Here is a 12,444-nt window from a genome sequence, read left to right on the forward strand (position 1 = left end):
TCAAGAATATTTTTAAATCCAGAGGTAAACTCTGTATTTCCGCCCTCTCAGAAAGATGAGGTCTTATCAATGCCAATGATAATTCTTTTAGAAAAACTCTTCTATATTTTTGAGGATTGTCGATGTTGGCAGCATTGTACAGGATCTGGCTGTTAATTCCGGCAATATTCAGGAGTTGAAAAAACAATGCCATTGGCCATCTTCGTGTTCTTCGGGATACCGAATAGGTACTGCACATTTTGTCTACAGTGTCTACGCCTCCTTTATGTGAATTATAGTCTAAAATTATCATTGGTTTTCCTGTTTCGGGATCTACTGTAGAATTACTGTGCATGGTAAATAGGAGAATGACAGCTTTATTTTTTTTTGGTGTGTAGGATACAATGGTAACTTCTTTTTAAAAACCAAAAGTTGATGATCCAATTGGTGTGTTTTTTCTTGGTAAAAACTCTGGAGGTAGTTCCCTTTTATTTCGTTTAAGTGTGCCAACCATCGTTATCTTTTCCTTCAAAAGGTTAATTGCCAACGGATAACTCGTATACCAATTGTCGCATGTTAAATTACGGTTTTTACCTTTCCAAGGTTGAAGCAGGCGATGGGTAATATCCGTTGGTGTGTTAGATTTTTTGTAGGGCCCACATAACACAAATACTTTTAAGCCATACTTTGCAGGTTTACTTGGAATGTATTGCACAAAGTTGCATCTACCTCTAAAAGGTATCAACATTTCATCGATAGTCATTTCTTCTCCCAAGGAATAGTTGCTGCTACAGTTTTTCATAAACGTATCAAGAGTAAAGCGAATGGCAGCAAGTTTGTCAATTGATTTTCGGTCCTTTCGAGTATCTTTGTTGTCAAACCTAAGAGCAGCAAGCAAAAATAAAAATCGATCTGCGCTCATACAGGCTCGAAAGATTTCTGAGCCGGTACCATCTTTTGTCCACAATTCGAGGAAGTGTGTATGATTTTGTTTTTTAGTCCCTGCAAGAAATAATAATCCTAATAATGCCATGATTTCCTGTTTAGTCGTATCTTTAGCCCGTCTTGGCCGTTCATAATTTAATCGCATTTTTGCAATCTGCAAATTTGTACATTCAACTATATTTTCTATGATTTCATTTGTAAAGAGTTTTTCAAAAGCACTTAGTTCCGTAGTAACATCTCTCGCACAAACTGTTGGCCCAGGAAATATCTTGACAATATTTTTTGAAGGAGTTTTAGTAAATTTGCTAAGAAGAGATTTCGTATACCATTTAGTTTTTCTGTCTTTTGCTATAAAATAATCATTGTCTTCATCAAGATCTGAACTGTTTTCAATGTTACTGTTTGTGTCCGAGTCAATCGTATATTGATTTTCGTCATTCAGATCAACTTCTGATTCAGTGTCGTGCTCCGTTTTTTCTATTAGCTCGTCGTCTGAAGTATCTGGATCTCCACCAACATCTTCATCAGATTCTTCCTCAAATATAGCTTGAGCCATAGCTCTAAGTTCATCTTCTGAGAGTTTTTGGGGATTTCTTACTGGTACACGATCCCTGCAAAGTAAATATTTTGTAGTACCTCTCGATTTATAAACGTTACGAGAAATATATAGAGGCAACGTTTGTAATTTTTATTATTTATTTCTAATTAATATTTCAAAGAGACATGACCGTATTGCTATGGAAGAAAGCTATCATAAAACTAGTTTTATTATAATAAAATGAAAGTTTTATTAAAATTTTAATAACAAATTACAAATTCTTTTATTCAAAACGTTGCAAAATGTCTAGCTTTTGTTACATATAAGTCGCTATACATTAATAATGCTATTTTTTAGTAGATAAACGTAATATAAATCTCACAAAATTTACTTACATAACTAGGTGCTTGGTGTACTACATACACCACTGGTAAACTTCTCCTGAATTTTTCCAACCGTCAGTCTATCTCTGCAGCAATCAATTTTACAACTGTTGAGGTTTATAGCTGACACATCAGAGATAGGTTAGGTAAAGGGACACGTGCGCAACCAGTGCTTATCAGAAATAGCGGCCAATTTAGTGCGACTGGTGTACTGAGTACACCGTAGCCCGTAATTAAAGGTTAAACAAAACAATTTAAATTGATGGTTATGTGCCAATTGTCAAAAATTAAAAAATGAAATATCAAACCTTTTTAAAATATTATTATTTTAAAAATTATTAAATTTTAAAATTAATTGCATTTAACTAATATGACAATTAGCTAATCCATAAAACTTATAATTTTATTACTTTACAATTTTTTAGTTTGTCATGAAAGCAAAATTTTTTTTTATTAATGAAAAATGTCCATTTTTACTTATAAAAATTTTAACAAAAACTACCTTATATAACTCTAGCTGGTATTTCCTTTAAGAAGTTTTTGGGATTAGAATTCGATCAAAAACACTGTAAACAAACACACAACTGTGTGGCCAATCCCACTCAAGCTGGAATTGGACTGAAGTGACCATAGAACACAAATATGGACAATTCTTGTGAAGTTCGGGCTTCGGATTATCCTGGATGCCTTAAACCATGTGGACCTCTTAAATGGTTGGAAACGCGGTCTTACAAAATTTCTTACATAAGGCAAAACACAACCATTCGGTGATTAACTCAACAAAAACTACCAGATGGTATTTTGAGTACAAATTCACCTTTCAAATTGAAAAAATTTGCCTGCATTGAAGACTACACCCGAAAGCTATCTCTTCCAAATCCAAAATCTCGACTTAACTACACTTCACTACTTACTAACCAATTTCCGATGACAAAAAACCAATAACGAGAAAACATTACGAATTTAAAAAAGAAAAATTCGGACTAACTAATGACCTGACTCGTATCGTATAAATCGTTCGCCTCCATGCGTAAATGTCTCACCAATCTAAGTGGATATTTATTTGACGCGCAATATTAAGCGGAATCAACATCAAAGAAATACCATCTGTGTGATATAAACAAACTTAAAATGAATATATTATCAATCTCAGCTACGCAAAAAGATTAAAAATATTTTTTGGTTTTTAATACATACAAAAGAAAAATAGAAATACTACAATACAATACCTATATTATAAAATATTTTAAAATTAATTTTAACTTACATAATATTGCTGTAGACTTAACTTTCTAATTTTCTACTGAATTAAATTACTTTATTTTATCTTTTTTAACTGTTAATTATATATTCGTAGTACTGCACCACATTATCGATTTTCCCATCTTTCTTCCGGGCTACATGCCCAATTGCGACAAAAAAACTAAAAACAGGCCAAGTCTGAACGGGACTCTACGTACTCCATCGTTGCCTGACGGTTGTCAACATCGAACTCCTCCGATAACAAAATTCATCCTCTCGCGAGTATACATTTTCCCACCAACCTAAGGGAAAATATTCTTATTTATCTCCTGCTTAAATATCTAGGCGGAACCGAGATCAAACGAAAGAGCAATTTATTTAATACTCATACACACTCCAAAATGTTTAGATTATTAATCTAAGAATTAAGAATCTTTTTCGGTTTTTATGATATACGGGCTGAAATGAAAATGCTACAAAATGTACAGGTTGATTCACACAAATCTAGTCCATCATTTTCATTTTTAATAAACTTCTTCTTATAGTGCCGTGCACCTATAGTGCGTTGGCGAATTATCTTAAGGCCAAACGTCTGTCTTTTGCGGCATGCAAAATATCGCCAGTGTTATTTATGCCTGTCCGGTCCTTTATGTTCCGTAGGCACGACATTTGTTTGCGACCTACTCCTCTCTTGCCTTCAATATTTCCCTGGATGATTAATTGAGGGATTGCGTATTTTTTTTCTCTCAGAATATGGCCGAGGTATCCAATTTTTCGTACCTTGATCAAATTGAGTAGTTCTCTTTCTTCTCAGTTCTTTTAATAAAACACTTTATATATTTTTATGATTTTAAAAGCTAATTCAAGTGTCAGCAATATTTTTAACAGTATTTAATTATTTAATAATAAATAAGTATCCGTACGTAGTAGGAACACACTGAATTATTTTATCTTCGTTTGACCACCACCAAGTCTCTTTATCCTCAAACTTCGTTTCCTGAGGATTTTCCAAGTATTTCAATCTCTGATTATTTAATATATAAAAATATTTATATAATTAATTTCAATTCCAAATAAAAAAACACCATTATATATGCTATGCTCTTGGAGGTACGAGATGGGTTCATTATCTAATCTCCTTAATGTTTCCGATAATTTTAATATCGATTTTAAGTTGTAATTAGAAATAATTGGATGATATTCATTTTTCGAGTGCATATCCACGCTTCTGGAAACTAATATCGACTACCATTAAGCAATATCGAGGTGACATAAACTCCCAAAATCGATCAGTTTGTTGAGAAAAAGAGAGGAAAGAAAAGATTATAATATGTATTTCAGTATAGGAAATTTCAGAATTTTATCAAAATATTATTATATCTTAAAAATAAAAATAAGAATAATTATTTGATTAATCTTATCAGAAAGAACAATATATAGTGTGGAAACAATATACAGTGTGGAATAAAATTGTTTTTTGTTCTTATTTTAAAAAAATATAAAAAACTCTGGGTCCTGTCAACGTTTAAATTTAAATGTGCACTTTTTAAACATAAATTTAAATGTACAGAGTGGTCCACGCAAGTCTTTATAGTCCACAATCTTTATTTTTAATTCAATATCTTCTTCTTCTTCTCTCTTCTTGTATGTAGGCTTTAAAGTCTGTTTCTTCTTCAGTATTAGCCTCCTAAATTGTTTAAATTATCGCACCATCTCTTTCTTGGTCTGTCAATACTTCTTCGTCCTGTGGTATGATCCCTAAAATACTACAATTCATAAAAAGATTAAGTTTAAAAGGAACGTGTAACACACTTCGCATTTGTTTATATAAAATATGTTTAATAATTCGAATCGAGGACATTCATAAAAAATAGCCTCGATTAGAATGTGTAAGTCAGCAGAATTGTGAATCGCGGACGTATTGTTGTCGTAGGTTGATAAAACAAACTTGAACCACTAATGAATGACTGCTGATATAGCAAGGACTATTATAAAGGAGACAACGATTATTACCTCGAAGATCAAAACTAAATTAACGTCAAGATGGCAAGCTGACGTATCACGTATTAGTAATTATGAAGTAGTCTCATAGCAACTTCAACTAAGTACTAAATACAATTATAATAAGTAATGTTATAAAAGAGTGTACAGTTGTGTTCCAAATAAATGGTCATCAAATTTAATAACCCCATTATTTACCATAGTCCATTAAAATCTCGTGCTATTCGTACTATCCTATCCTCTGCCATTCTACTAATGTGTTCGTTCCACTCCTGTTTCCGTTTTGTCACCCATACAGTTTTGTCTTCTATATTGCATGTTCTTCCTATGTTTTAGCTTCTCTCCCTATCAAACAGACTTTTCTTTGATGTTCGTCGGAGTGTTTTCATCTCTATTGTTTCGAGTAGTTGTTTCGTTTTAGATGTCAGATGTTGTCTTCGCCATGTATGTTAATATAGGTCTAATGGCTGCTTTATAGATTCTTGTTTTTTTGTCTTGTATTAGGTGTTCGTTCTTCCAGATTCTGTCATTAAGAGATCCCGCCACTTTACTTGCTTTTAAGCTTTGTTTTCGTACTTCTTCTTTAACATCTCCGTAACTAGTTATATCTATTCCCAGATATCTAAACCTTGCTTCCTGCTTTATTATTTTCTCATCAATTTCGATTTTACATCGTAGTGGGTATTTAGATGTTGTCATACATTTGGTTTTTTCTGCTAATATTGTCATGTTTTATGTATTAAAGATGTGTGTTAATCTTTGGAGCTCGTCTTCTGTCTCGGCGATTATTGCGGCGTCGTCTGCATAACATAATATTTAGATTTCTTTGTTCCTTATTCTGTAACCATGACCTTTACGTACTGCTTGTATTATTTCGTCCATTATTATATTAAAGAGAAGTGGGCTTAATGAGTCAACCTGTCTGATTCCGCTTTGTAGTGCTATACACTGTGTTAGTTTTCCATTTATCTTTGCCTGTATTCGATTATGGAAGTACATGTTTTCGATGGTTTGTATAATATTGATTGGTATGTTTCTTTTATACAGTAGGTGTAAGACGTCTTTGACTTGGAATTGATCGAAAGCCTTTGTCAGATCTATAAAACATAGATATGCTGGTTTATTGTACTCGATGGCCTTTTCTGTGATTTGTCTTAGTACAAATACGGCATCTACGCAGGATCTTCCGGATCTGAATCCTTGTTGTTAATCTGATAAAGTTGTTAGTTTATTGATTTTGTTGGTTAGGACTTTTGAGGTTAAGTTTAAGTGCGGTGTTTAGTCGATTTATACCTCTATAATTGTTGGGGTTTTCTTTATCTCCTTTCTTGAACATTAGTATCATTATGCTGTTTCTCCATGCGTCTGGTATCTTGCAGTGCAATAATAGTTTTTGTATAAGATTTGTCATCTCTAGGATTACCTATACTTTCACCTCCGTGTTTTAGAATCTCGTAATGAAATATCCTGTATAATTTTTTTATTTTTAGCTCCCTAATAACCAATTCTCGACCTACTGTATCATGCGGGGTCTATTATGAATAATATAAGGTAAAATTTTGAATACATAAAATTTTAGAATAATTATTTACCACGCTTTAAATAATGGTATGTTTTTAAATTAGCTAAATACAGACATCAAATTTCTAAACCAAGTCTCAATATATTGGATTCAGTTAACAATTTTTATTATGAACAGCTAAAAACTATCTATAGTTTATTTTTATGAACGAGAGAGTAATTAGCATAATTTTAACTGGTAGCTCCGACCACTCCATGGGCGTGCTCAAGATTAATTGAAAAATTACTTTGAATAATTGTAAAAATTAAATGAATTATTTCAGTGTTATAAAGTGTTATGTGTATGTAAACAAAAGTGACCTCTTTTATCACACACTATATTAGAACTGACTGGCCTACATTAAAAAGGGTTTTAAAAAATTCACATTTTTTTTTAATTTTTAAAAATTACAAAAGAGAAAAAGAGTTTTTAAAACCGTCTAAGGTATGTTAAATAGATGAATAAAAATATTAATATAAAACTTACAGCTACTTGTTACAAATCCAAATCAGATTCAGAAGATGAACTTTCAGAACCAAGATTTATAATAACTGGCTCGATCATTTTATCAGTAATATTGTCCAGCTTCCACATTTTTTCCTCTTCTTTAATAGTGTGATTTACTGCCTTTTCCCAGTTTTCAGTTTTACATTATTTACGGCCTCCAAAAATAACTGTTTAACATAATGAATTTTAAAAGTGGTATTTTTTCTTGAAACTTCACTCTTTATCTGTGCCCATAACAGTTCAATCAAGTTTAATTCACAATGATATGGTGGGGATCTAAGTACTGTCATTCCACGATTTTTGGCAATTTCATCAATTTCGTATTTTTTAAATTTTTCTTTATGAAGGGCACACAACGAATAAAGTTCCTTTCTTATAGATCCGGGATGGTACGTAATATTTTTTGAACTCAGCCAATTCTGCAAGTCTTTTTTTAACCACTTGGTTGTAGGCAGTCCTTCTATAAGTCTGGAGTGATAACTTGCACTATCCATTACTATTACACAGTTCTTAGGAAGAAGATTAATTGAAAAATTACTTTGAATAATTGTAAAAATTAAATGAATTATTTCAGTGTTATAAAGTGTTATGTGTATGTAAACAAAAGTGACCTCTTTTATCACACACTATATTAGAACTGACTGGCCTACATTAAAAAGGGTTTTAAAAAATTCACATTTTTTTTTAATTTTTAAAAATTACAAAAGAGAAAAAGAGTTTTTAAAACCGTCTAAGGTATGTTAAATAGATGAATAAAAATATTAATATAAAACTTACAGCTACTTGTTACAAATCCAAATCAGATTCAGAAGATGAACTTTCAGAACCAAGATTTATAATAACTGGCTCGATCATTTTATCAGTAATATTGTCCAGCTTCCACATTTTTTCCTCTTCTTTAATAGTGTGATTTACTGCCTTTTCCCAGTTTTCAGTTTTACATGTTACATACAATTTGTTCGAACCATTCTTGAAAGACATCAGCGTTCATGTCTTCATGGTAGTCACCGGTACGAGTTGATTTAAAAGTTAATAAACCACCTTCAACAAAACCGTCTGAACTGCCAATGTGTACTATTATCAGCCTGCGTCCCTTTCCTGATGGTGGGTTTAAACCAGTAGATAAGTTATTTACAAAAGCGTACCTTTGACTTGTAACAGTTTCATCCTGCCAAAATTTATTTGGTGTATGACCCTCTTTGATCCATGTTTCATCAAGATAAAATATTTTTCTGTTTTGGTTTCTCATTTCCTTTATGGTTCTTAGAAAATGTCTTCTCCATATGACAATATCGCTTCTTTCTAATAAAATAGACTTTCTGGGATTCTTTTTCCAGCGGAAGCCTATTTCTTTTAAAAGTTTCCATAACGTACTTCGACTTATTTCTGGGTAAACCTTATCATCTCGAACTGAGACAAGATCTTTATCCAATGTTGGAAATTCTTGTCTAAAGAAGAATTCATGCACTTTCCGTCGAAGTCCTTCTTTAAAATGATATTCTATTTGAAATTTTGGTTTCCCTGGAGCATTACATGGCATTTGAAAACTACCACATTTCTCTTCTTTAATAACTCTGTAAATCGTAGATTTCCCAACACCAAGTGTACTGCTAACTAACTCAACGGTCTCATCAACACTTTCACATAAACGTTTGTCTGTAAATGATTTAAAACAATTAAATATTAATGTTTTTTCATTAACTGTTAGAGGACCAATTTTTCGGCGTTTACACGGCACTTTCAAATTTTCCATAACACTAGTATACACAATAAACTGCACCTTGCAACTGAAGTACCTACTTTTAGTGAACTGTTAAGAATTTTGAATACGCCACTTGGACCTTCCTATATACAAAATGGAAAAACCCACTATCACATTTTCTGTGGAATAAGTTTAGAAGGTAATTATCTAGTCAATTACTGTCGTAGATTCCTGGAATTAAAGAATTAAATGTTTGATTGTTGAAACCCTTACTTCGTGGAATGCACTCATTTCAGATAAAATAAAACGTTTTATTTTATCTAAAGAATTAAACTTTATTTTGCAAATAGGCAAAGAATTAAACTTTATTTTGCAAATAGATAAAATAAAACGTTTTATTTTATCTAAAGAATTAAACTTTATTTTGCAAATAGGTAGGTACTTATTAAACTTTTATTGGTTATAAATAACCAATAAAATAAACATCTTACATTTCTTGCAAATTCATTAGTACCTGTTAACCTCCATCACTCCGACACTGGCAACCTTATTTAGGGATTAGTAACCCTCACAACAACCATTGTATTCTATTCTGCTCCAACCTTTATACCTGGTGGTCATACTCAATTTAAAATTGTTTTCCTATATACTTCTGTAAACTTGTTGACAAATATCTGTTTTTCATTGAGTCACCCGTATCAACAGTTTAGGGATTTGCATACATAATTTATTGTTTTATTACTCTCTCATACATAAAAATACACTATAGATATGTCAATAATTGAATTCAATTTTGATCAATAATGTTAACTGTTGTCTGGCAGTTGTAGATGTATTGACATTTTATATTAAAATAATAAATTTCTAATTAAAAACAAATTTATTGCAAAAAAAATAACCGAATTAAGGTTTTAATGATGATTGATTATGTGTTTAAATTCAATATGATTCAATATTGCTCTTAACTACCCTTCCACTCTACCTATTGTTACGGGGATTATTGCAGAGGTCAAGCTGAAGCAGTATACTTAAATCATAGGTAAACTTAGTTGCTTAATATTTCGCAAGGTACTGTGTCTAATATGTATGTACAATTTTAAGAAATTAGACATGTTAAAACAAATTTGTACATTTTTTATTGTTTTCTAGTACTGGATGTACAAATTCAGAGACACATCAAAGCCAACGTATGATGCCAACGACAAAACAGATTTACAGACTATGTTTGCATCTGTTAATACCATAGTAACTTCTGTGATGAGTGTAATATCAGGCACATGTACCGTTTTATTTGCACACAGGATAGAAATGAGACTAAGGTTTTTGATCAGCACTGGGCTTATGTGTGTGTTGTTTACAATTTTCACGATCTTGGTCAAAGCGGATACGGACTCCTGTGAGTATTTTTCTAAACTAAATTTCTTATTAAAATAGTACTATTTAATGATATTACTATATGGGATGGGAACCACATTCTGAAACGTGGTAGATATTGGCACCCATGATATAGCAATTATAAGTTTTTATCAATAGAACTTTACGAAAAATTCGTCGTATATTTTTCCTAAACAAACCAAGAAAATATCATAAAGCAGATAAGGCAGAGAAAATGGAGAAGGCTGGGCTATACACTCTGTAGACCCCAATATGACATTGCCAGGACTGCGCTGGATTGGTATCCTCAAGAATGTTCGCTGGAGACAATTGGTAAAAGTCCTATGATTGTCTTTGGAATCTCGAGGCTATATATATATATATATATATATATATATATATATATATACATATATATATATATATATATATATATATATATATATATATATATATATATATATATATATATATATATATAGGCTTTGAAATTTTTTCAACCTTTGACTTTATTATATATAATAAAGTCAAAGGTTGAAAAAATTTCAAAGCCTGATAAAAACTATAATAATAATGCAGTAAAAAGTATGATAGATAAGGATCTTAAAAATACAGTTATCTTATCCCATTAAATAGAATCGATTATTAAGACATTAGATAGTATTTCTTATTATAAATATTATAAATAAAGTCAATTAGATTATACTTGAATGCATTGAGAAAAACAAGAAATAATAATTTCTGTATCATGATAATATTAAATCATAAGAATTTTCTTATTTTTTTTTAACTTATTACTCCAGTCGGCAGAGACGAAAATGCCACTGAATCTCTAAAACTTATACGAATAAGCTTATAAGTATTTGTCTGAGAATGTAAACTTTGGAAGTCCAAACAAGATGCAAATACGTTTGCAGCTCATATCTCTGAACTTCCCCCTAAAACCACCTCCAAGAACTTATTCTACATTGTCTTGTGTCGATACCTTGCGTTTTTAACAGCTGGCAGCACTAATGTAACACCATTTTTTCTCAGGAACCATGGACTACGACCTTGATGGTGAGGTATAGAGACATGGCAACAGCATTTTAAGGAGCTATATGATGCGGAAGAAACGCTGAATACAAACGAATACGAAGCAGATATAAGTGCTACAATCAATGACGAAGGGGTAGAAGCAAACATCTAGAAGCTAAAAAACAGAAAATCACCTGAAAACGATGGTATACACAATGAACTCTTAAAATATGGAGGCCCTGAACTTGCAAGTAAACTGTCACCACTAGTTAACAAAATCTTAAACGACACAGAAACACCAGAGGAATGGCATAAGCGTATCATAATCCCCATATTTATAAAAGTACAAAAAACTTGCCCACAAAACTACAGAGGAATAACCCTCTTAAATACAACGATGAAACTTCTCACGAATATTCTTAAGGACAAATTGGAAAGGCAAATCGCTAATGCTGAAGAAAAACAAGGTTTTACAAGAGGGCTGTCTATAACAGATGCAATATTTATAATAAAACAAATAAAAGAAAAATCTGTAGAGTTCGGCATGCCAGCGTATATGTGCTTCATTGATCTGACGAAGGCGTTTGACAGGGTTTGGCTGGAAGACATTCTAAAAATATTAATAGGAAATAAAACACGATCAACATAACAAAGAGAGTCCATAACCTAAATAACAACAATGTAACCAAAGTTAGAGTAGTAGACCAATTCACTGAAAATAATCCAACACCGGGAGGAATTAGACAAGGCGACAGTTTAGGTCCCTTCTTTTTTAACCTACTCATGGGGAACATTATAAACAAAGTAACATCTCTCAATCTCGGATACAGAATGGGCAACAAAAGAATAGTCTGGTGTGTTACGCAGATGATGCAGCAATTATTGCCGAATTAGAAGACGATCTTCAGAGATAACTCTTTCAGTTCTTTCAAATAAGCCGTCAACTAACTATGACCACTTCTACCAACAAAACTAAATGTATGACAATAGCAATAGATCCGCTCAAATGTAAGTTAGTGTTTGAGAACAACCCCATAGAACAGGTGATGCAATTCAGATATCTGGGCGTAGATATACCAAACACACACGACCCAGTAAAGGACCTAAGGAGTCAGATAAACAAAACATCCGCATTGTCGGGATGTCTGCGGGAAATAGTCTGGTTTAATCCGTATATGCGCACAGATTGTAAAAT

The 12,444-nt window shown here is 32.0% G+C and overlaps 1 protein-coding gene across 1 annotated transcript in view; it reads left to right on the forward strand.

Annotated features, from left to right (window-relative positions):
• Positions 1 to 12,444, forward strand: part of LOC140440930 (uncharacterized) — a 66,835-nt gene that overhangs the window by 38,041 nt on the left and 16,350 nt on the right. Inside the window, exon 12 of the mRNA XM_072531283.1 lies at positions 10,008 to 10,254. Coding sequence (XP_072387384.1) covers positions 10,008 to 10,254 — 247 coding nt within the window. The remainder of the gene's footprint in view (positions 1 to 10,007; positions 10,255 to 12,444) is intronic.

This window comes from Diabrotica undecimpunctata, chromosome 5 (assembly GCF_040954645.1).
Source record: "Diabrotica undecimpunctata isolate CICGRU chromosome 5, icDiaUnde3, whole genome shotgun sequence".
NCBI classification, from domain to species: domain Eukaryota; kingdom Metazoa; phylum Arthropoda; class Insecta; order Coleoptera; family Chrysomelidae; genus Diabrotica; species Diabrotica undecimpunctata.